This window comes from Westerdykella ornata (assembly GCF_010094085.1).
Source record: "Westerdykella ornata strain CBS 379.55 unplaced genomic scaffold EI97scaffold_16, whole genome shotgun sequence".
Taxonomy (NCBI): Eukaryota; Fungi; Ascomycota; class Dothideomycetes; order Pleosporales; family Sporormiaceae; genus Westerdykella; species Westerdykella ornata.
The window spans coordinates 277,868-297,953 of NW_022986866.1; the positions used below are offsets into that span (position 1 = coordinate 277,868).

A 20,086-nucleotide genomic window follows, 5' to 3' on the forward strand; every position below is an offset into this window, starting at 1 on the left:
CCAACAAAGAACTCGGCAATGCAGAAGGACACTATTCACACTTTCCGTAAAGACATGAGGACATGAAGGAGCTTTCCATGTTTTACGGCTAACAACCAGATGTTATATTCTGTGCATGGACGTAGGGTGGGAGGCGCACAAGATTCGAAAGAGCAAAACACAGCAAAAGTGAATCCATCCATTCTCCCCTACGGAGTAATAAAAGCTGTTTGCAAACCTCTGCCCCGGTCCTATTGGTGTTGTGTGAGCCCATTTTTCCTAGGCGCCTGACTTGACTTGCCGTAAGAGCCGCCATGCCGTATTCCTCGCACTGGCAAGCTGGGGCCGAGAAAAGATGCGCCCGCAACAAGGGCTCAAGCAAATCTCACCGGCAACCCTCCCCGTGCCCGTCGTACGTCTGCCGCTGGGCACCCAAAAATCCAACAAACCCCAACCTCATCCGTGAGACCCTCGCTCCGTCCGTCACAGTCTGCCCAAAAATGCAAAAGCGGCCATGTCGGCAACGTCGTCGGAGTTGACCTTCATCTTCGGCCCCAACAAGACCTTTTTCTTCGACAGCCCGCGGACATGGAAGTATTACAACATTCCCGCGACCCTTCGGCAGCTGTTCAACAGCTCCATGAGCCCCGGATGGCGCATCGCGCAGCCGTTTTGCCTCGCGCTGGGCCCGCAGATCAACTCGCCCGAGCCGATTTGGTATGTGTCTTGTAGGGTGTTGAGTGGGGAGGAGAAGATTTGTGAGTTTGCAGCGTATTATCTATCAGTCCCATATCCTGCCTGCCCGTGCCCCACCAAAAGGCACAACAGGTGAAAGCCTTGCGACGGTACCGAGCTATCTACGCATACACCAAGGGAAACATCCCTTTTGCGGATCCAACTATATGAACGCTCCCCGTGCTAACCCACATCCCAAGTCTACTCGCAAACCTACTTCGACTTCAACTACCCGGACCTCGCGGCCTGGACAAAGCGCATCCCCAACGCGCCGCGAGCATGCTTCGTCACGTTTGGCCCGGGTCTCTCGTACTTTGGCTGCGCGCAGGGCCACGGCTCCGTCTGGGCGGGCGTGAGCTCCGAGTTGACGGATAAGGTGCAGAAGGCATACGACACGCCGTCGTCCGCTGCGCTGGGGGTAAATGGCGCGTGGTTCGTCATGTGGCCGGATGGCTACTTTGCGTGGAAGTTTTATGGGGCGTATGAGGGGTTGGATAGGGAGCTGAAGGGGGCCGAGCCGAGATCTGTTGCTGTGAGTTCACATTGAAAGATTCCGGAGGGAGGATTGGGAGGAAGTGCTAATGTGGGTGCAGTACGTCGCCATCTCACCCTACAACAAGGAGCACTACTTCATCGCCTACAAAGACCGGACCGTCAAGTACAACTTTGCAGGCTGTCCGGAATGGATACCGCAGATCCAGGAGGTATTCAATGAATGGCAGGCCGAGATATTGCAGAGGCAAGGCATACAACGACCGCCTCCCGTGCCTCCCGTTCCCCCGCAGTGGAATCAGTACCTCGCCAGGCCAGATCAACCCACCTATGTAGCAGCGCACTATGCCAATGCGGTCCCCCCTCCGCCTCAGCAAACCCCTTACAATCCTCATGTAGTGCTGCCGCCGCAGCAGTTTGCCGTGGAGTTGCCGGGAACGATGCTGGAGCCTCCGCCACCGCCTGTGGCTGCGAGACCGGCTTCCATCATGACGTCCGCTAGTGTAAGTGCCAATCAATTAATTGCTTCACAAAACAAGTCTAATCTACTCTATCAGAAACGGAAGAGGCTCTTCTCCAGGAGAAAGAGCAACCCATCGCTTGCTGCTGCTCCTGCGCACACAGCTTCCACCGAAGGGAGTCAGACATGTAGTGTCATGTAAACGGGAACGAGTAGGCGTTTGCGGGGCTAAGGAACTAAGATGAGGTTCCACTACATCTGTTTGCTTGCTTGCGCTCTGTTTATTTTGTTGACTACTACCTACTTTTACTTATACCCCGACTGTTCACCTGCTTTTTCCATACTCTTCATCGTTAGCAAATTCTCCAGCGTTCCTGCGTAGTCGCGTCTTTCACCTTCACGTCGCCACCGCCTGCTCCGCTGCGCACTTGGTGTTGAGGATTCAAAATACTTCTCTACCATCACCAGCCACCTCGTGTTCCCCATGCTATCCAAAAGTAGCAAACCAGCATCTGTAAGTCAATATGGCCCAACTTCGGCTTCCACCCGCGACCTTCCCTTTCCAGCCCTCGTACCTGCAGACATCGGCCAGGATGTAAGCTGCTACACCCTTGCAAACCCCGGTCATCGTCACTGAGCACTTTCCCACCCGCAGCTGCACCTCTACGAGGATGGCAACACCGAGGGCAAATCCGCGGCGGGGTTTTGCCGGCGGGCGGGAATTACCACATGGCGGACATTTACTTATAGGAAACTGACCGCTGTCCTGGCTTTCGGGCTGCTTCTCGTTCTCGCATTCTGGGAATTGGATCGAGCCCGTCGCGAGCCTGGCAGTGGAGGAGATATGGCTCGACAGGGACGACGTTGGTTGTGCAATGCGCTCAGCATATGGACGCTGCTCACGACAGCGATATCCGCAACTTCAACGGCTCCGCAGGTCAAAGTCCGCAATGGCACGTACGAAGGCCTCCACCTCGCGTCCTTCAACCAAGACCTCTTCCTCGGGATCCCCTACGCCCAAGACACAGGCGGCCAGAATCGCTTCCGCGTGCCACAGTCATTGAACGAGACATGGACCGGTGTCAGAGAAGCAAAACAATACGGGCACGCATGTCCCGACCACACTCCCAAGGACGACGCCGAATTCGGCATGAGCGAGAATTGTCTGAGCATCAACATCGTTCGTCCAGCTGGAATCTCTCCCCATGCAAAGTTACCCATTGCGGTTTGGATTCATGGCGGCTCGTATCAGGTCGGCACCAGTGCGCTACCCTACTACAATCTCACGTACATCGTGCAGAGGAGTGTGGAAATCGGGAAGCCGATTATTGGCGCGAGCATCAATTACCGGAAAGGTGGGTGGGGGATGATGTACTCGATTGAGATCCAGGGGAGCGGGAATACAAATCTTGCCTTGAGGGATATGCGGAAAGGACTCGCGTGGATCCAGGAGAATATTGGTGGATTCGGGGGTGACAAGGACCGAGTTACTATCTGGGGAGAAAGTGCTGGGTCCTTTGCTGTGGTGAGTCTCCCATCTACGGCTCTTGAAAGTCGTATGACTTCAATGCTAAATCACTGTCCAGGGCCAACTCCTCCTCTCCTACGGAGGCCGCACCGACAACCTCTTCCACCGCTCCATCCAAGAATCCGGCTCCGCAGCCACCGCCTGGTACAACGGAACCTCCTGGTACCAACCCATCTACGACAAGCTCGTCCGCCAGACAAACTGCACCTCGTCCCCCGATACCCTCGCCTGCCTCCGCGCCGTCCCCTACACCACCATCTACCCCTTCCTCGACAGCTCCAAAGTCGGCGGCCCGGGCTTCTACCCCACCGTCGACGGCGACATCATCCCCAACTATCCCACCGAGATGCTCCGCGCCGGCCACTTCGCCCACGTCCCGCACCTGTACGGCACAAACTCGGACGAAGGCACCGACAACGCGCCCCCGGGCATCATCAACACCGACGACGACCTCTACAACTACCTCGTGGGCTCCACGGGCTACGACTTCCCCCCTTCCACCGTCCGCGAAATCATGCGCCTCTACCCGGACGACCCCTCACTGGGCATCCCCCTCAACACCGGCGACGAGCGCTTCGAAGATAAGGGCAAGCAATATAAACGCGCCGCCGCCATCATCGGCGACGTCTTCTACCACGCGACCCGTCTGGACGATGCGCGGCACTACTCCGCGCACGCACCCACTTACATATACAGATTCAACACGCGGCCCTGGCAGAATCGCACGAACGAGACGTGGACCGATTTCGAGGGCGGGTTGGCACCGGAATACAAAGGCGTGCAGCACTTCTCCGAAGTACAGTTTGTATTTGGCAACCCGAGGTTCGTGGGTCCCTGGCCCGAGTATCAGGCGTTGAGTCGGACGATGAGCGCGTTGTGGATTCATTTTGTTAATCAGGGGGATCCGAATGGCGAGGATTTGCCTGTTTGGCCTGAGTATACTGGTGGTGGGAGGAAGGGGTATGGTAGAGGGTTTGCCGGGTATGGGGATGATGGCGTGAGTGGGAATGGGAATGGGACGGAGGGTGGGAAGAAGACGGTGGGGTGGAATCTGGTGTTGCAGGCCGAGGGGAGGGGCCAGAATGGGAGTTTTGTCGAGAGGGATGATTGGAGGTTGGAGGGGAGGGAGTACTTGATTCAGTGGGCCAGGAGGAGGCATGTATAACTGAAAAACCGGGCACATGGTGAAGAGGATGGATGTGGTGGCTGGTTGGTTTGAATGGTTAAGGGTATCCTTCACTCCTTCACGCCAGCTGGCTCAGGGATGTCACACGATCATGGAGAAGACCAAGTGCGGGAAGTAGATATGATGGATCGTATACAGTTCTGCGTAATCACACGAATGCGCTTAGAGCTTGCTCCTCGCCTTACTCTTGGCCGCCAACTCGGCCCTCTTCTTCGCGAACCGCTGTATAGGTGCATCCTCGACGAAGCGCTCGGCCAGCGCATCGACGGCGTTGACGACAGCCATCATTCTCCTATGATCATGTCAGAACCCATATGCACTCAAATTCCCATTCGGTCTTTGGAACAGAGAAAGAAGAAAAGGAGGAAAGAGAAGGAAAAGAGCACTCACGCATCCCGAATCGGCGCATTCTGCAACCTCTTCATCTCCATCATACTCTTCCCATCATTCACCTCCAACTGCTTCTCCAAAAACCGTACCACCTCCCCCTTAAACGCCTCCCCTTGACTGTCAAACACCCGATTGTACATGCCACAATCCAGCAATTCCTTTGGTGACAACTTGGTGCCTAGCATGAGGAAGTCGTTTGCGCGGTGGATCCCCATGTGCTGGGCGAAGGAGAGGGCGGATCCGTTCTCGGGGACGAGACCCAAAGCGCTGAAGGGGCATTGGAGCCAGGCCGTGTGAGAGGCTAGGACCAGGTCGGCGATGCCCGGGAACCAGGCGGCGCCGCCGCCGACGGCGGGGCCGTTGAGGGCGAGGACGAGGACTTTGGTGTGGTCGATCATGGAGCGGAGGAGTTCGGTTGCTGGGGAACAAGGTTAAAGCGCTGGTTTCTTTTCGGAGGGAGAAGGGAAATAGTGGGGAGCACAATATCTTCTACAACCCGCCTTCAAATCCAAAACAATGTAAAGTAGATAGAGAGAATCGCGAAACACACACATCCAATGCTCCCTTTCTACCACCAACCCCAAAGACGAAAATTGAAAAACAAAGTCCCACTCACCATAAGCGAACCGATGCAAGAAGCTCAACTTCTTCTCCGCCATATTCCGATACGTCGGCGCATCCTGTTTCACTCGCCTTAGCCAACTCTTCAAGTGTCCCGAAACAATAAGAATGAGCCCGAATGAGCCCTTTCTCAAATCATTCACTTACCCCATTCATGCCAGAGACACCTTTTACATCGGCGCCGGCGGAGAAGAAGCGGCCCTCGCCCGTCAGGACGGTGAAGACGGTGTCTGGGTGCTCGTTGAGGACGCGCAGCGCGTCGATGGTGTCGGTGATGAGGTTGCCCCCGAAGGAGTTGAGGGCTTGGGGGCGGTTGAACTGGAGAACGGAATGTTAGGCGGGGGAATGGAGATGATGGGAAGGCAGTCTGTATCCGTACGCTGATGATGCCAATCTTGCCCCGGATCTCGAATTTGCTGTCAACAGGTCAGTATTGCAAAAGTTAACGAGTATATCGATTGGATTCGGAGATGCGTACATGTCGGTATAGGAATGCGGAGCGGCCATGATTGTATTATGCTATCTTCTCCAGATAGGACAAAAAAGTAACCGTGTTTTCCGGAAGACAAAGAGTGGAGAGACACAGGACAGCTTACACCCTCAGCTCAGAAAGCTTTGAACGGTCGTGCAATTAGGATAGTAATCCACCCCGCAAAACGCGCCCTTGAAGCGTTCAACGCCTCGGCTCGGCGATGGGTTGGGAAATTCTGGGGATTGTACGTCCTCTGCAGGGGTGTTCGGACTTCGGCACGTTCGAGTCAGCTACTCTAGCGTGGTGAGATAGAGTTGAAGAAGACGAATCGCGTGTCCATTGACTCTTTTGAGCTGCTCTAAAGCAGGACATTTGCAAATCGCCTTTGTCTTTCAGGCGTCATTCCTTTCTGGAAATAGAGATTTGAGATGTAAGGAGCTGGAATAGAGATGCCGAGGCATTTTGCCTCCGTTTGTGGTGATTCCCGTAGATTACTTGGCACCGTACATGAGCACGTAACTAGTTGATTAGTAGTTAAAGCCTCCCTGTATAGCGTTCTTTTACAGAGGCTCAATAATAAACCCTCTGTTCATCTTGGTTTTGTCCTATTCTTCCACAATTCCAAATGCTTTTGATCACGTGATCTCCCCTCCTCGAGCCCCTTGCATTGAGATAGACAGTACAGTCGTCGTCTGGCTTAGGGCTGGCGTATTTTGTCGAAAGTACCACGACTGATTACGCGGAATATAAGCATTGATTTCTACTTTAAGCCTGAAAATCCCATTATATGAGGCAGTCATTCCACGGCCGCAGCTACCGCCAGGAACAATGTCCAATCAAGGCCGGTTAATCAGGATTTTATAAAATAAAATGAAATCAAAGCAAAGGAGGGAATCTTGCTTGTTAGTCTTATCAAGATATTGGACGTAGACCATTGATTTCATACCTAGGTCTGCCCTACAACACCTCTTCCAAACACCATCACTCCCCCCATTGGTCCTCCCTAAACCCCCAAAAACGTCAACACACTCCCCATAAACGCATTCACTGCTACCCCCAACGTCGGCCTCACCACAGGCGCAAACCTCGGGCTATGATTCCCCGGCACCTCCTCCAACCGCTGCTCGCTCTCCAACCGATCCCACGTCTCGGGATCCATACTCCCATAAAGGAAGAAACAACACGGCTTCCCCACGCTTTCCGCCAGAATGCCGAAATCCTCACTGCCCTGTAGGCGAGGGATATCGGCGTTGTACCCGTGGGGTCCGACTTCGAAAACTTGCGAAAACGTCTTTTCCAACGCCGTCGTAATACCTGCGTCATTGAAGAGGAACGGGAATTCCCTCGTCCTCGTCAACGTAGGCATCTGCGGGTTCCCGCTCGCTACCGCTTCCGCCTCGACGATGCGCTGCACGCTTTGTAGCAAGCGTTGACGCGTCTGCGGCACGGCTGCGCGGACGTCGAGTTTGAGGTCTGCGTGGCTGGGGATGATGTTTTCGGCGTCGCCGGCGTGGAAGGAGGAGACGGTTACGACGGCGAAGTCGAGGGGGTTAGTCTCGCGGGAGACGATGGTTTGGAGACGGGTTATGGTATGGGCGGCTTGGAGGATGGGGTCAAGGGAGGTGTGGGGGGTTGATGCGTGGGATTGGCGGCCGGGAATGTTGAGGCTGATGAGAGGGTGAGCTATCATGACCGCATATTCTACGTCCTTTAGAGATGAAGATGAGAGACGTACTGGAAAGAATCGGCTGAGGAGGCTACGAGGCCGTGTTTGGTGCCAATGACACCTATAGCTGTCAGTGTCGTCTTATCCAAGACATGTAAGAATAGTCTTACCAGCTCGGAACGGCACAACATGACCAGAAATAGCAAAGTCTGGAACCGGCACCTAGGTTCTATCAGCAAGCACGCCCGTACATATTTCCAACTCCCAACTCACCTTCTTATACAGCCCATCCTCAACCATCGCCTTCGCCCCAGCTCCCCTCTCCTCCGCAGGCTGGAACACCAACACCACAGTCCCGCTCCACTTATCCCTCGCACTGACAAGTCCCTCGGCGGCAGCAAGGAGCGAAGTGATGTGCATGTCGTGCCCGCAAGCATGCATCACGGGTTTCTCCACGCCAGTGACGTCTTTCATTCGCTTGGTGCTGGCGTAGGGAAGACCGGTTTGCTCTTGCACAGGTAGGCCGTCGATGTCTGCGCGGAGGAGAATGGTCTTGCCCGGGCCGTTGCGGAGGACCGCGGCAAGGCCGTGGCCTGGTAGTAAGGTTAGCAATTGCAGACATGCAAGAATCCCGGATATGGCTAGCTAAGATGTATCTTGGAGGAGATGAGCTTATGAGAGGGGCATGATGAATTAGTGTATACCTCCAATGCCCGTGAAGACCTCATAGGCGTCGAATTTCCGCAAATTCTCGGCAATCTTTCTCGCTGTCTCCTCTTCCAGGAATGAAAGTTCAGGGTTTGCGTGGAAGTGCTTGTCTGGGTGTGCAATCGTCAGCGGGCACACACGCTCATGTAATCTCGATTTCTCTTTTTGTTCTACTACTCACAGAGCTCCTCATACGGCCCCAAATCCGGCCTGTGCGCCTTGACGGTTTCGCTGATAGACGTCATGATATGGCTGATGAGGAACCTTTGCTGTCTTTAACGGCTCGCAATGTCGCGGAAAGTGGGAGGATATATACGGTAGGTAGGCTGGAGAGATGTCGTGTGCAAATAACAGTCAGGTCGTCGCTTCTCATTAAATCATAGCATCACGGCTACCATGGCCTCGAATAGCTCTTTCTCCGCCGACGGAAACCCTCGAAGGATGCAAGAAGCGCAAGGTAACCTACACAACTCTGCAGGTCTAGCCGCTAATCAACTGTTGTGACGTTTACTCAACGCGGGCGCCCTAAAATCCGAAGATGATGCTGCCACACCTCCGGGTGCGCCGTATTGATCGAATCAAAGGGCAGGAATTCAGACGAGGTCGCGGTGCTTTGTGTGCGGTGTCGTCTGGTGAGAGTGCTTTCCGTCGGGGACGAGCTGCCCCTCACAACTCGCGAGCCCGGGATAAGCACTAGTTACTGTTCCCCCTTCTGTCATATCCACTCAGAGCTAACCACCTGAAATACTATGTGCGTGAATGATTCCAATGGTATTAGAGCAATTGAATCTCCCCGGAAGATACGGAGTACCTATCTAACAGTCAAAAACTCACCCTCCATCAATTTGCATCATGTTAAGGATGACGGGCATGGGCTAGTAATTAATGGATCGAATTGACATTGACACACCAATCTGGTTCCGTTCATTGTTCCCAAGACACTCAAAATAAGCGGTGCACTAGCAAGCGCCGACTCTAAAGTTCAAGCCCGTAGAGAACTATTGTACAAGGCATATATTGCCAACGACCAACTGGAAAAGTTCCAACGAAGCATGGAAGTACCTGTCACTCCGCATCTGAGTCCGAGTCCGAGTCCTCTTCAGAATCCGGTTGCCACTCGTCGTCCTCCTCATCCTCATCCTCAGTCGCAACCTCAGACGAGTCCAGCTCCCCATCAGCATTGGGATCCTCCGAATCCAGTGAGCCTGACTCTTTGATCCGCTTGTCCAATTTCCACTTCTTCCCTCGCCCAACGAGCAATACATCCTCTTCCTAATCGATTGAGTCCAGCTCTTGGATCCATCTCTCCATTTCCCCGCCTTTCCATATTTCCACAAGCCGTACCACTTCCCACTTCGTTAAGTGGACCTCTTGAACCGCCTAGCGTTTCCATTTCCTTCTGGAGCCGTTTCCGCTTGTGCCCTTCCTAAGAGAACACAGCGCCAGGATCTCCAGATGATGGGCCTAGATAAATAATCCCCTCAGAGTCAGCACAAATATTGCAGAATCATGAATCTGCCATGTTTCTGCTACCTTCAGATTCCAAGTGCGCCTCCAAACTTCCCAGCAAGTCCGGTTCGTCGTCAGGTCCTGGCTTTCCCTCTACTGGCTGTGGTGCTTCTAATGACTGCGAGTGTTGTCCTGCTGACGTCGTTCCTCCAATTACCCCTTCGACTGCCGGCGCGACGGTGGATGGTTCGCTGACCGCCAGAGGTTGAACGGCCTCAGGTTGAGGAGTCGAAGGGTTCGAAGCAGACTCTGCAGCGCTTGCAACAGGTTTTGAAGACTCGTTGGGGACTTCGGCTGGGACAGTCTGGGCAGGCGGCGTAGCAGAAGGTGGCGGCTCCAAAGTCTGCAGAGTGGGAATCTGATTGAGAGAGTTTTGCCTGCTGTGAGCCATCGCAGATAGAGGCAGGTCCGGCGAGCTTGAGGGGTCGCGTTTTGCAGGTTCTGCATCTGGGGTTTCCACCTTCGCGTCGGTCATTACTACGTCTTTCGGTGGTTCTGGATCGGGTACGGTTACGCTTGTGGTGACAGAAGGCTCCTGGGCAGGGGGCACGGTTGAGGAGTGCGGAGACGACGGCTGAACAGGTAGAGCAGCTGCGACAACGGCAGGCTCGGGATCCTGTTCCTCCGGGGGCGGTTTCACCGGTGTGCCTGCCTGGGTGGGAGTGGGCGACGCTGCCCTAGTCTCTCCCTCGTCATCGGAATCCTGCTCGCCTTCCTCATCTTCACCCGCATCTGCCATCGAAGTATCTGCTTCTGAAGGCTCAGCAGAACCACTTTCTAGCTTAACGCCAGGCACTGACAACAGATCGCTGCTTGATGCTGGCGTTTCCTGCTCTGGGGCTCCTTCGGCAAAAACGACTTTCTTCTTTGGACGTCCCTTAGGTTTCGTTTTCTTCTTCTTGGGAGGAGCCATCTTTGGACGAGGCGGAGTTTGCAGGGCGAGCTCATTCACTACCACGACACCTTCAGCGTTTACCACGCCGATGCCTTCAACAACGGTCCCTGGTTCTGCTGCAGCCGGCGGGGCTTCCGCAAGAGCGGTATCCTCGGGTAGGATTTCACCTTCGATGGTCTGACCTTCGGGTACCAGCGCCTTAAAAACACTGACCTTGCCTTCCTGATCGACCTTCTTCACTTTGGTTTCTCTTCGCGGAGGGGCCACAACAGGACCTCCATCAGCTACATAGTGTGAAGGTAGGCCTTTTCGTCTCTTCGCAAGATACTCTGGTTCCGGCTCTTCGAGATGCCGCGGCACTTTGACGTATTTTTTGACAGTGAAGCCATGCTGAACCTCTTTGGGCTCCTGCTCTTCTTCCATATTCTCACCGTCTTCCTCCTGCAGCACCTGCGGCTTGACGGCACGAGGCATCCGTGCAATACGTAGAATCTGCTGGGAATGCAGGGGGAGCAAGTGAGAATCTCGTGGCATGGGCAGCTCCGGGAAGAAAGAGTCATTCTCAGCTTGTTTCTCATCGGCAGGATTGGGTCCAACTAGGGTTTCAGCCTCCCTCCATTGGGTGATAGGTAGGCCCTCGAGTACATTGTGCTCTACCTGACCGCGTCCCAATCGATTGGATCGGTCTCTGTTGCGGAACTGTTGTCACATGACGTTAGTTACTAATATTCAGCTAACTCAGCTCTGAGTCCTTCCGTGGGAACAAAGGGAAAGAGGGGTAATAAAATGGGGGCACTGAAGACCGGAAAAGGCATAATGGCAGGTGAGAAAGCGGTGAAAGCCCTGGAGAGGAGCGTTGTGAAGGTCGCGGAGAACAGGTGACGCGGCGCGGAGCAAATGTGGGGGAAGCTCAAACTACGAGATCGTGAATGTCCGTCATAGGAATGCGGAAGATTTCTTGATAATCATCCGGGTGGGAAGAATGACTGTCATAGCATCTGGTTGTACATGGTGAAAGGAGGCAGAGGAACGGAGGCTGAGGGACATTGAAATAGCACTGTGCACATACCGGCGCCATGCTAGGTTGGAATGGCCGCAATAGTCTTCAAGTTGCGTTGTGGTAGCTTCGATTTCTGGAACGCGATGAAGTCACTGGCATGGGGGTCGGTGCGAAAAGGCGTCGCGTCAAGTGAAAGGACACCGACCATTTGGCCGCCCTCCGCCTGGCAAACGCGCTGCGATGGAGGAAGTCTTGGCTGCGCTAACCTTTCTAGGATGCATCCGCAACTGACTACCTAGCTATCGCCTCTACGTATACATTTGGAAAGGCAGGAGAGGGACTCGAATTGGGAAATCTAAAGATTAAAATGGGATATACGACAGCCCGTCACCATACACCCCTCTCTTGATATAGTACAAGTCGCAACGTGTGACAATCGTCATGGCCTTCCCAGCCCGGCCTTCAACGATAGCCGTGGCAACCCCAAATGATGCAGAGGGAATCTCAGACAAGTCATTCCGGCACGATCAATCCCATCTAAGGCCGTGTTAGTTGTCGTAATTGAAGGCGCTGGTCCAGAGAGATGCACCCTTGTTCCTTCTGGCGGACAATGCCCCCATGCTTCCCCTTCTCCTTGCCAGCACTTCCCCCTTCTACTACCAGCCTATCCAACTGATAGAACTGACTGATGACCGTTTGCCTCTGTGAGTCGTGTGGTTAGCCCGACGCTCTTCCAAGGTTCCGAGAGGAGGGCCTTCATCCAGCAGCGGTTCGCCATGCAACCCAACCCCAATCCAACTATGCATCCTAGACACCCACCTTCAGCATCTGAAGCTCCTTGATTCCCCTCTGCACAAGCTCTTGTATTCTCCTTTCATCAGTCTCATGCTGGTGTTCCCGGAAGGCATCGCGCGTTCTTCGTTTGGCGTATTCGCGGAAGTTGTATGCGGCGAACTGGCGACCCTGGCGGAGGAGAGAACGGTACTGTACGGTCCGAGTGTTAGTGACGATTCCACATATCATAGGTGTGCGTATATTGATCCTATGCACGGGAGCAAGAAACAAATATAGGCAGATAGATGTAGCCCGCACTGCGGGATGAGTGGCGGGCAAAACTTGCGGAAGCCGCTACGTACCAAAGAGCGGACTTGATAAGGTGTGTCGCCCTTTGTTGCCTTTGTTAATGACATTGTTTATATGGAAGAAGATCGGGGGGCAGTCGTCAGGTTCGTACGCGCAGATATGATGGCGATTGTATCATATTCAGAGGATGTCGGAGGACAGCTCGAAAGTCCGACAAGCGATCGGCAAACTCAGGCACGTCAGCGTGTCTGGCAGAGCTCCGAGCTCCTCGACGCCAACATAAAATGCTAAACTTCACGGCAATGAAAGTCCGATGCTAGCGCATTGAGTTATTTATCATATTCATGTCGTGGTATCAGAAATCCAGCTTTCCAAGAAGCCTTTTAGTAAAATAGTAGGGTAAGACAGTCCCGTGTACACCCAAATGTCCTGAACACAAGATCCCCCATAGAACTCCGTCCATGCAATTACGGCGAAACCAAATCACAAATCATGCAGACACCATTACTCTTATGCTGTCCCGTGAGGCTTTCATACATGTCGCCTGCCGGCTCACTTCGCGCCATGCTTTTCGTGGATCCTGCGTAATTGTTCTTGCACGTTCATGTTCTGCATTTGCTGCAGGCGTATCGCGTCCTTCGCAGGATCCGGCTGTCCATCATAGGACATGGCGGCCCTCTTTCTTCGAGCCTCCTCTTCCTCCGAGATTGGTATTCCGGTGACACCATCGAAGACATCGTCGCGCTGGCTGGCAAGCCGTTTGAGATTTCCAGCAACGTCGACAAAATTGCTGGTTGTTGCATACCGGGCCTCGGACTTCTCCCTCTGTTCCTTCCAACGTGGGTCGAGCAAATGAGCGATGCGCATGTGCTCATCGAATTCGTTGAGAGGAATTTGCTGGTGGCAATTGGGACAGATTGTCGTTGACGCCGCCGCTCTAGCCGCTCGGGCTCGTGGAACGTAGTCCTCGCGAATGCGCACACTGCCTGGCACCGGACGTGCCGCAGCCTGGGCCCGCGCCCTATCACGCTCCGCTTGCTCTTGGTCTGCAACCTGCTCAACCGGTCGGCTGGACGCTGGTGCAGGCACCGGTGCGGGCATTGGCGAAGGCTGATAAGTGGGTTGAACTGGAGGTGCGACAGGGGCCGGCGCAGGTGTGTGACCCGCAGCGCCCCGCTGCTCAGACACGTTGTAGTAAACCTCCTCATCAGGCGCAGCTTCCTCCAGCCGCCTATCGAGGGAGAAGAGGGCCTTCTGCTCCAAAGAGGCTGACTGTAGGTCGTTCAACGTGGTCGGCGGTGGTAGGTCTGCGGCGTCATCCGCCTGGTCGAACTCGACCGTGGCGATAACAGCGAAGTCGTGCCAGTCGATAGACGCATACTCTCTCTGTTCTTCTTCCTTTTTCTTTTCCTCCTTCTCCTTCTGCTGAGATATATACTTCGTGTATGCCGCGCGTTGCTTTGCCCTGTCCAGGACGTGGAAGCGATCCCTGACGTTGTGTCGGAGCTCCTCTATGCGAGCCTCAACGGTTGACTGTTCCTCAAGCAAGATCTTGTACTGATCAACGATGGCGCGGAAGAACTGGAAGAAGCTGTGGGTTGGTCGCAAGAAATCGAATTGGAAGTTGCCGGACTCCTTGTTGCGGAGCTCCTTTAGCCAGTTCTCCCCATTCTTCGCAGTGTAGAGAGCCGTCAGCTTGAGTACCTCGAGGTCCTTGGCGCTGATGTTGGGCATGCGAGCGGAAAACCGAAACTTGGGAGGTTCAGGTGGCCCTGCCGCCTCTTTCTTGCGAGTCCCCAGGGCGGCGCGGCCGCCTTCTTGAGCTTTGCCTTCTCGTAGCTGTTGGAGGTACCACGCAAAGTAAGCGTAATAAGGGTCGCTTTGGTTAAGGTAGCTGAATGTGGATGTGTGGCCAGAGCGGTCTCGTAAGGTTTGTTCCATAGCTGGACCTTTGCGGAAGATGAAATCCGCGGTCTTCGCAATCTTCTCGCGGACTCCGAGCGGGGGAATGACCATATCAGCGGGAGGCTGTAAGGCATCTCCATTGCTTGCGGCGCCATCCACCCCGTTAGTTGCGGCCATTTTGATGTTTATTCGCAGTCAGAGGTTCGGATGCTGCGGGTGGGAGAAGTTCCAGGGCGGCTTGTTGGGTGAAGGAGGATCTGGCCCACCCCCCCGGCTCCGGCGACGGTGAAATGATTTTCCAGATGACGGGATTCGCGGGGCGGAGCGGAGTGGAAGAGCTTGGCGTTCATTTCATCATTTCGAACGCGTCATACAGTATACACAGTACTGTCGTCTGTTAGCCTGGTCCATATGTTGGCTGGAGCTGCCTTTTGGTCTTCAAGCAATTGCGGTGAACGACGCTAGGGATCCTACTCGCGGTAAAGCTGGTGCTTCATAGGTCTGCGCCGCCTTGCACAACCTTCAGCTCCTTGCTTGGCAGGATCAAACGACCACATTTCACTTTCCACTTGTCGAGCAAGGGTGCTTGCTCAACGCCGCCCCTCGACCAAGTCCGCCCCTAAATATATCCCCGCGGATCGCTCCCGCCTCAAATTGCCAACCTTCTCCTTCTTACTCTCGTTGTCTCCTGTTGTTGGAGCTTCCAAAGCCTCCTTTACAGTCGCATCCACTGTTTGGCCTCCTCATCGCCTTGCAAACATCCAGGATTGACTGTAGCTTCGGAACGCCGTATTGGCCTGACGACTCACAATCTCGCCATCATGGCGAACCGTCCCCCGACGAGCGCGTTTCTAGGAGAGAAGACGAGTACGAAGAGTTCGGCCAGGTCGCGTTCACGATCACCCAGACCACAGGCAAAGAAACAGTCGCAACGACAGGAGAAAGTAATGCGTTACACCTCCGAGGGCGTCAGCGATCATAATGTCTTCAACCTTCCGAGCTCTGACTGGCAATTGCTGGGTCTCCTGACGCTGGTTGCCTGCGTAGTACGTCTCTACAGGATCTATCAGCCCAGCAGTGTTGTATTCGACGAGGTCCAGTGAGTGCTCGGACACAATGAGAGCGCGATTGGGCACAGCTGACCGTGACTGCGCAGCTTCGGCGGATTTGCTTCGAAATACATCAAAGGGAGATTCTTTATGGATGTTCACCCACCTCTGGCGAAATTGCTAATTACTCTCGCGGGCTGGTTGGCTGGTTTTGATGGAAACTTTGATTTCAAGGAGATCGGAAAAGACTACATCGGACCTGGAGTTCCCTATGTTGCTATGCGGCTTTTACCCGCCGTTCTGGGTGTCTTGACGATCCCGACTATGTTCCTGACTTTGAAGGCTACCGGCTGTCGAACCACGACGGCTGCTCTGGGAGCTGGCTTGATCATTTTTGGTACGCAGCCCTCATAGGGAAGGATACATGCCATCTTTCTAACAATATCTAGAAAATGCGCTTGTCACCCAATCACGACTTATCCTCCTTGACTCACCCCTTGTCATCTTCACCGCTATCACTGCCTTAGCGTTTACAAGCTTTACAAATCAGCATGAGCAAGGTCCCTCCAAAGCCTTCCAACCTTCATGGTGGTTCTGGTTGGCGGCTACGGGACTCGGGCTAGGTGCGACTGTGAGCGTCAAGTGGGTCGGCCTCTTTACCATTGCTTGGGTCGGCAGCTTGACTCTCTTGCAACTATGGGTCTTGCTTGGGGACACGACGAATGTCACTCCTGTAGGTGCGAATGGTCTCCTGAGAACTTCTGCTTACTGACCTTCACACAGCGCATCTGGTTCAAACACTTCTTCGCCCGATTTTTCTGCCTCATCGTCATTCCTCTTTCCTTCTACATGGCCATGTTCGGTATTCACTTTCTTTGCCTCGTCAATCCCGGCGACGGTGATGGTTTCATGTCGTCAGAATTCCAGGCCACTCTCAACTCGAAAGGGATGCAGGATGTGCCGGCGGATGTTGCTTTCGGTAGCAGAATTTCTATCCGCCATCACAACACCCAGGGTGGCTATCTCCATTCGCACAGTCACATGTACCCGGAGGGTAGCAAACAGCAACAGGTTACACTATACCCTCACAAGGATGAGAACAATATCTGGGTGCTGGAGAACCAGACGTTACCAGAACCATTGGATCCCAATGGGCCAAAACCGTCCGGGCCAATGGCATGGGATAACCTGGGGCCGCTCTTTGTGGAAGATGGCGCGATAATCCGGTTGTATCACTCGACCACGCATCGACGGCTCCACTCTCATGACGTGAGACCGCCGGTCACAGAAGCAGATTGGCAGAATGAAGTGTCTGCCTATGGATACGAAGGATTTGAGGGAGACGCCAATGATCTTTTCCGCGTTGAGATTATCAAGTCAATGTCCGACGGAGCCGAGGCCAAGAAGCGTTTGAGAACAATCCAGACCAAGTTCAAGCTAGTCCATATGATGACAGGCTGTGTTCTGTTCTCGCACAAAGTCAAGTTGCCCGCTTGGGGATACGAACAGCAGGAGGTAACTTGCGCCCGCGGAGGCACTCTTCCCAACAGCGTCTGGTACATCGAGGCGAACTATCACCCTAAACTGAAGGAGGACGCCGAGAAGGTCAACTACCGCAAACCGGGCTTCCTCGGAAAGTTCTGGGAGCTACAAAAGGTCATGTGGCGTACCAACGCTGGCCTCGTTGAATCGCACGCCTGGGACTCCAGGCCCCCCTCGTGGCCTATCCTTCGCCGTGGGATCAACTTCTGGGGAAAGCACAACAGGCAAATCTATCTCATTGGCAATCCTCTGATTTGGTGGACGTCCACCGCTATCATTGGTTTATATGTCATCATCAAGGGGCTTGCAGTACTTCGTTGGCAACGAGGGTACAAAGACTATTCAAATGTCACCTTCAAGCGCTTCGACTACGAGGTCGGCACGTCCATCCTCGGATGGGCATTCCATTACTTCCCGTTCTATCTTATGGCTCGGCAGCTCTTTTTACATCATTATCTCCCCGCATTGTACTTCGCAGTCATGGCACTCTGCCAAGTCTACGACTTCATCAGCTACAGGTTCAGCGCCCTTCGGATCAAGAAGTACCCCGCCGTCGGACAAGCGCTTGCTGTGGCGTTCTTGGCTGCCAGTATCACGGTTTTCACCATCTACTCGCCACTTGCATACGGAAATCCGTGGACAAGGGCTCAGTGTAACAAGGTGAAACTGTTCAACACCTGGGACTGGGACTGCAACAATTTCCTCACATCCGTAAGTGCTTTCAGTTCACGCTCGATGTAGCTATTGACACAGATTGCAGTATGACCAGTACATTACCACTACCACCCCCGCTGTATCTGTTCCTTCCTCGCCGGCGCCAGTAGCACCTCCAGCGGCCAAACCGCCTGTCCAAAATGCACATGGCGGAGATGTGAAGCAGCCCCAGGACCCAAACGTCTCCGAAAAGGCCGCCGTATCGCCTCCGCCGCCTGAGAAGGAGCTGCCCATTCTGTCCAAAGAACAGCGAATAGAATACCGTGACGAGAACGGACGCATACTGAACGAGGAGGAGGTCAAAGCACTCGAAGGAAAGGTAAGTTTTAAGACCCGTTATGAGACCCGCACTAGAGTAGTGGATGCACAGGGGAACGAAATCCGCGACGAGCTCATAGATGCCCGAGTCGTGGACGGATCCCCCGTTGCTCCTCCTCATCCCGACGTCGAGGGTAGAAATCCGGAGACAAAGGAGGAGAAGGGAGAAGCCGAGGCGAGCGATGCACCCCCTACCGTAGAGGCGGTGGAGGATCAGCAAAAGGAGAGGAGCGTCGAAGCGGAGAAGAAGGACGCTAAACCGGCGAGCGAGGCGCAAGCCGCAACGGAAAACTAATCAAAATGGGGCAAGGCGTGGCATCTTCGAAGTTGGGCCGTGTCATTCTCGACGCAAGTTATGGAGGCATTCGTGCTTCATTCTCCATTCTCCACCCTTTTCCTATGTACGATAGCGCATCAGGTAGGACGTTCTCTTTTGCTGCCGTTAGGGGGTGAAGGCGAGGCGTAGTAGGGCGGTGAATGCATTGGTATCTGGATCTTCTCTGAATGGTTCAACAGGCAAGCTGCTCAAGTGTCTGGCGTCTTCGCAGTTTATGCAAGCCCTACGGTTCCGTGCTACCGCGACTTCTTGGGTGTATTGTATTATCTTACTTTGGTGCTTTAAAGCGGAGATTTGTGAAAGACAGTAACGAAAATGGTGATTGCGTAGTATGTGTATATTTATGTTGATTCCGTTCTCCAAACGCTTCTCTCGCTCGTCCCGCCTGTTTAGCTAGACCCTCTACGATTCCGTAGAGGAATATCCGTATCCAGCATTCGTTCAACTAAACTCCATTCAGCCAATCCTATATAAGGTATCCACGTAACGCAACGCCATATTGTGAATGCGCCTAACGCGTAATCGAGATTGACGGTTAGGATCAAGGGCTTGGAGTTCGTGTTCGACATGGGGGATTCCATGGCGTTCGCAATGACGGGTCAAGGCGCGTCTCGGAATAGGGGTTCGGATTTGGAGTCTGGGATAGACTTTGAAGAAGTGGTTTGGGATAGAGGTCTGACTGCGCCGATCGAGGTAGCGGGTCGAAAGAGCCGGTTGAAATACGGATTTGTAGAGGAGTGCGAAGAAGGGTTTGAAAGGAGTACCAGACGGGAGTACGAAAAGGGGTCTGAAGGGAGTATCAGGGTTCGACGAAATGAGTGCGAAAGGAGGTTCGAGATAGGTGTTCCAAGTAACGCGTCGCAATGAAGGTCAAGTTGAAAGGTTAAACTCTAGGTTCAAAGCTCGCCCTCGAACTAGGTCAGAAGAAATGGCGGCCTCAAAGCATTCTGTATGCCCTGAGTTGACGCAGTCTGTGATAGAAACGTCATCAGCCGCTTGTCGCGCTGGCATCCTCACAATCTTCACATACGGAAGTTGCTGCTTATCCCAGCGGCTCCTCCATGCTGTTTCCTCTTCCTGCTCTTCCGATATTGTCACCATAACCGTCAGTTCGCCGCTTAAGTAAGCAGAGTGTAGTGTAGTTGTCCTGCCGTCACTTGCTCACACGCTCGTCGATCGGTCTGTAGGCCGCAACGCGATAGCAGCTGCAATGGGCGCTAGTGGCGGCATAATCTTCGATCGGAGGCAGAGTTACGTCTGGGCGGTGGAGAAAGGGGCTGAGCAGTCCAAGGAGGGTAACATGGCTTGCAGTATCCTACTCCCTTCTGCTCTATGAGGTATAAGACTGGAAGAGCCCCTTCTCAACGTGATCCAGGTGAGGCAAGCGCAACCTTCCAGCGGTGGCTTGCCTGAGGTCGTGGCGCCGGGATGATGATACGTGGAAGCGTTCCGTTCTCGAGCGGTGGCCGTGCCGCCCGGCTTCCCACTCCCAGCACA

General features: G+C 54.0%; 8 protein-coding genes across 8 annotated transcripts; 3 read left to right on the top strand and 5 right to left on the bottom strand.

The window, feature by feature from the left end:
- The first annotated feature begins 382 nt into the window (after positions 1-382).
- On the top strand, positions 383-2,189 carry EI97DRAFT_86168 (uncharacterized protein). Its single transcript, XM_033803164.1, has 4 exons — positions 383-737; positions 915-1,246; positions 1,308-1,709; positions 1,764-2,189. Exons 1-4 carry the CDS (start codon positions 494-496, stop codon positions 1,866-1,868), a joined length of 1,083 nt encoding a protein of 360 aa, XP_033652594.1. The 5' UTR covers positions 383-493; the 3' UTR covers positions 1,869-2,189.
- Positions 2,084-4,680, top strand: EI97DRAFT_86200 (alpha/beta-hydrolase). The gene is made up of 2 exons (XM_033803165.1): positions 2,084-3,191; positions 3,253-4,680. The coding sequence occupies exons 1-2, from the start codon at positions 2,511-2,513 to the stop codon at positions 4,357-4,359; spliced, it is 1,788 nt and encodes a 595-aa protein (XP_033652595.1). The 5' UTR covers positions 2,084-2,510; the 3' UTR covers positions 4,360-4,680.
- On the bottom strand, positions 4,488-6,290 carry EI97DRAFT_434619 (peroxisomal d3,d2-enoyl-CoA isomerase). The gene is made up of 6 exons (XM_033798674.1): positions 5,870-6,290; positions 5,771-5,807; positions 5,539-5,709; positions 5,387-5,450; positions 4,771-5,188; positions 4,488-4,672 (listed from the first exon to the last, which is right to left on the bottom strand). Exons 1-6 carry the CDS (start codon positions 5,896-5,898, stop codon positions 4,543-4,545), a joined length of 849 nt encoding a protein of 282 aa, XP_033652596.1. The 5' UTR covers positions 5,899-6,290; the 3' UTR covers positions 4,488-4,542.
- Positions 6,291-6,670: 380 nt separating this feature from the next.
- Positions 6,671-8,879, bottom strand: EI97DRAFT_434621 (metal-dependent amidase/aminoacylase/carboxypeptidase). The gene is made up of 6 exons (XM_033798675.1): positions 8,419-8,879; positions 8,234-8,347; positions 7,803-8,122; positions 7,700-7,751; positions 7,599-7,650; positions 6,671-7,530 (listed from the first exon to the last, which is right to left on the bottom strand). Exons 1-6 carry the CDS (start codon positions 8,480-8,482, stop codon positions 6,867-6,869), a joined length of 1,266 nt encoding a protein of 421 aa, XP_033652597.1. The 5' UTR covers positions 8,483-8,879; the 3' UTR covers positions 6,671-6,866.
- Positions 8,880-9,582: 703 nt separating this feature from the next.
- Positions 9,583-11,852, bottom strand: EI97DRAFT_86742 (uncharacterized protein). The gene is made up of 4 exons (XM_033803170.1): positions 11,711-11,852; positions 10,261-11,340; positions 9,771-10,206; positions 9,583-9,701 (listed from the first exon to the last, which is right to left on the bottom strand). Exons 1-4 carry the CDS (start codon positions 11,717-11,719, stop codon positions 9,664-9,666), a joined length of 1,563 nt encoding a protein of 520 aa, XP_033652598.1. The 5' UTR covers positions 11,720-11,852; the 3' UTR covers positions 9,583-9,663.
- A 235-nt stretch (positions 11,853-12,087) lies between these two features.
- On the bottom strand, positions 12,088-12,920 carry EI97DRAFT_434623 (uncharacterized protein). Its single transcript, XM_033798676.1, has 4 exons — positions 12,778-12,920; positions 12,461-12,625; positions 12,231-12,343; positions 12,088-12,178 (listed from the first exon to the last, which is right to left on the bottom strand). The coding sequence occupies exons 1-4, from the start codon at positions 12,829-12,831 to the stop codon at positions 12,169-12,171; spliced, it is 342 nt and encodes a 113-aa protein (XP_033652599.1). The 5' UTR covers positions 12,832-12,920; the 3' UTR covers positions 12,088-12,168.
- A 127-nt stretch (positions 12,921-13,047) lies between these two features.
- EI97DRAFT_434625 (uncharacterized protein) lies at positions 13,048-15,108 on the bottom strand. Its single transcript, XM_033798677.1, has one exon. The coding sequence runs from the start codon at positions 14,804-14,806 to the stop codon at positions 13,277-13,279; it is 1,530 nt and encodes a 509-aa protein (XP_033652600.1). The 5' UTR covers positions 14,807-15,108; the 3' UTR covers positions 13,048-13,276.
- A 20-nt stretch (positions 15,109-15,128) lies between these two features.
- Positions 15,129-18,652, top strand: EI97DRAFT_86551 (dolichyl-phosphate-mannose-protein mannosyltransferase 1). The gene is made up of 5 exons (XM_033803167.1): positions 15,129-15,728; positions 15,786-16,075; positions 16,128-16,411; positions 16,462-17,931; positions 17,981-18,652. The coding sequence occupies exons 1-5, from the start codon at positions 15,451-15,453 to the stop codon at positions 18,545-18,547; spliced, it is 2,889 nt and encodes a 962-aa protein (XP_033652601.1). The 5' UTR covers positions 15,129-15,450; the 3' UTR covers positions 18,548-18,652.
- The last annotated feature ends 1,434 nt before the right edge of the window (positions 18,653-20,086 follow it).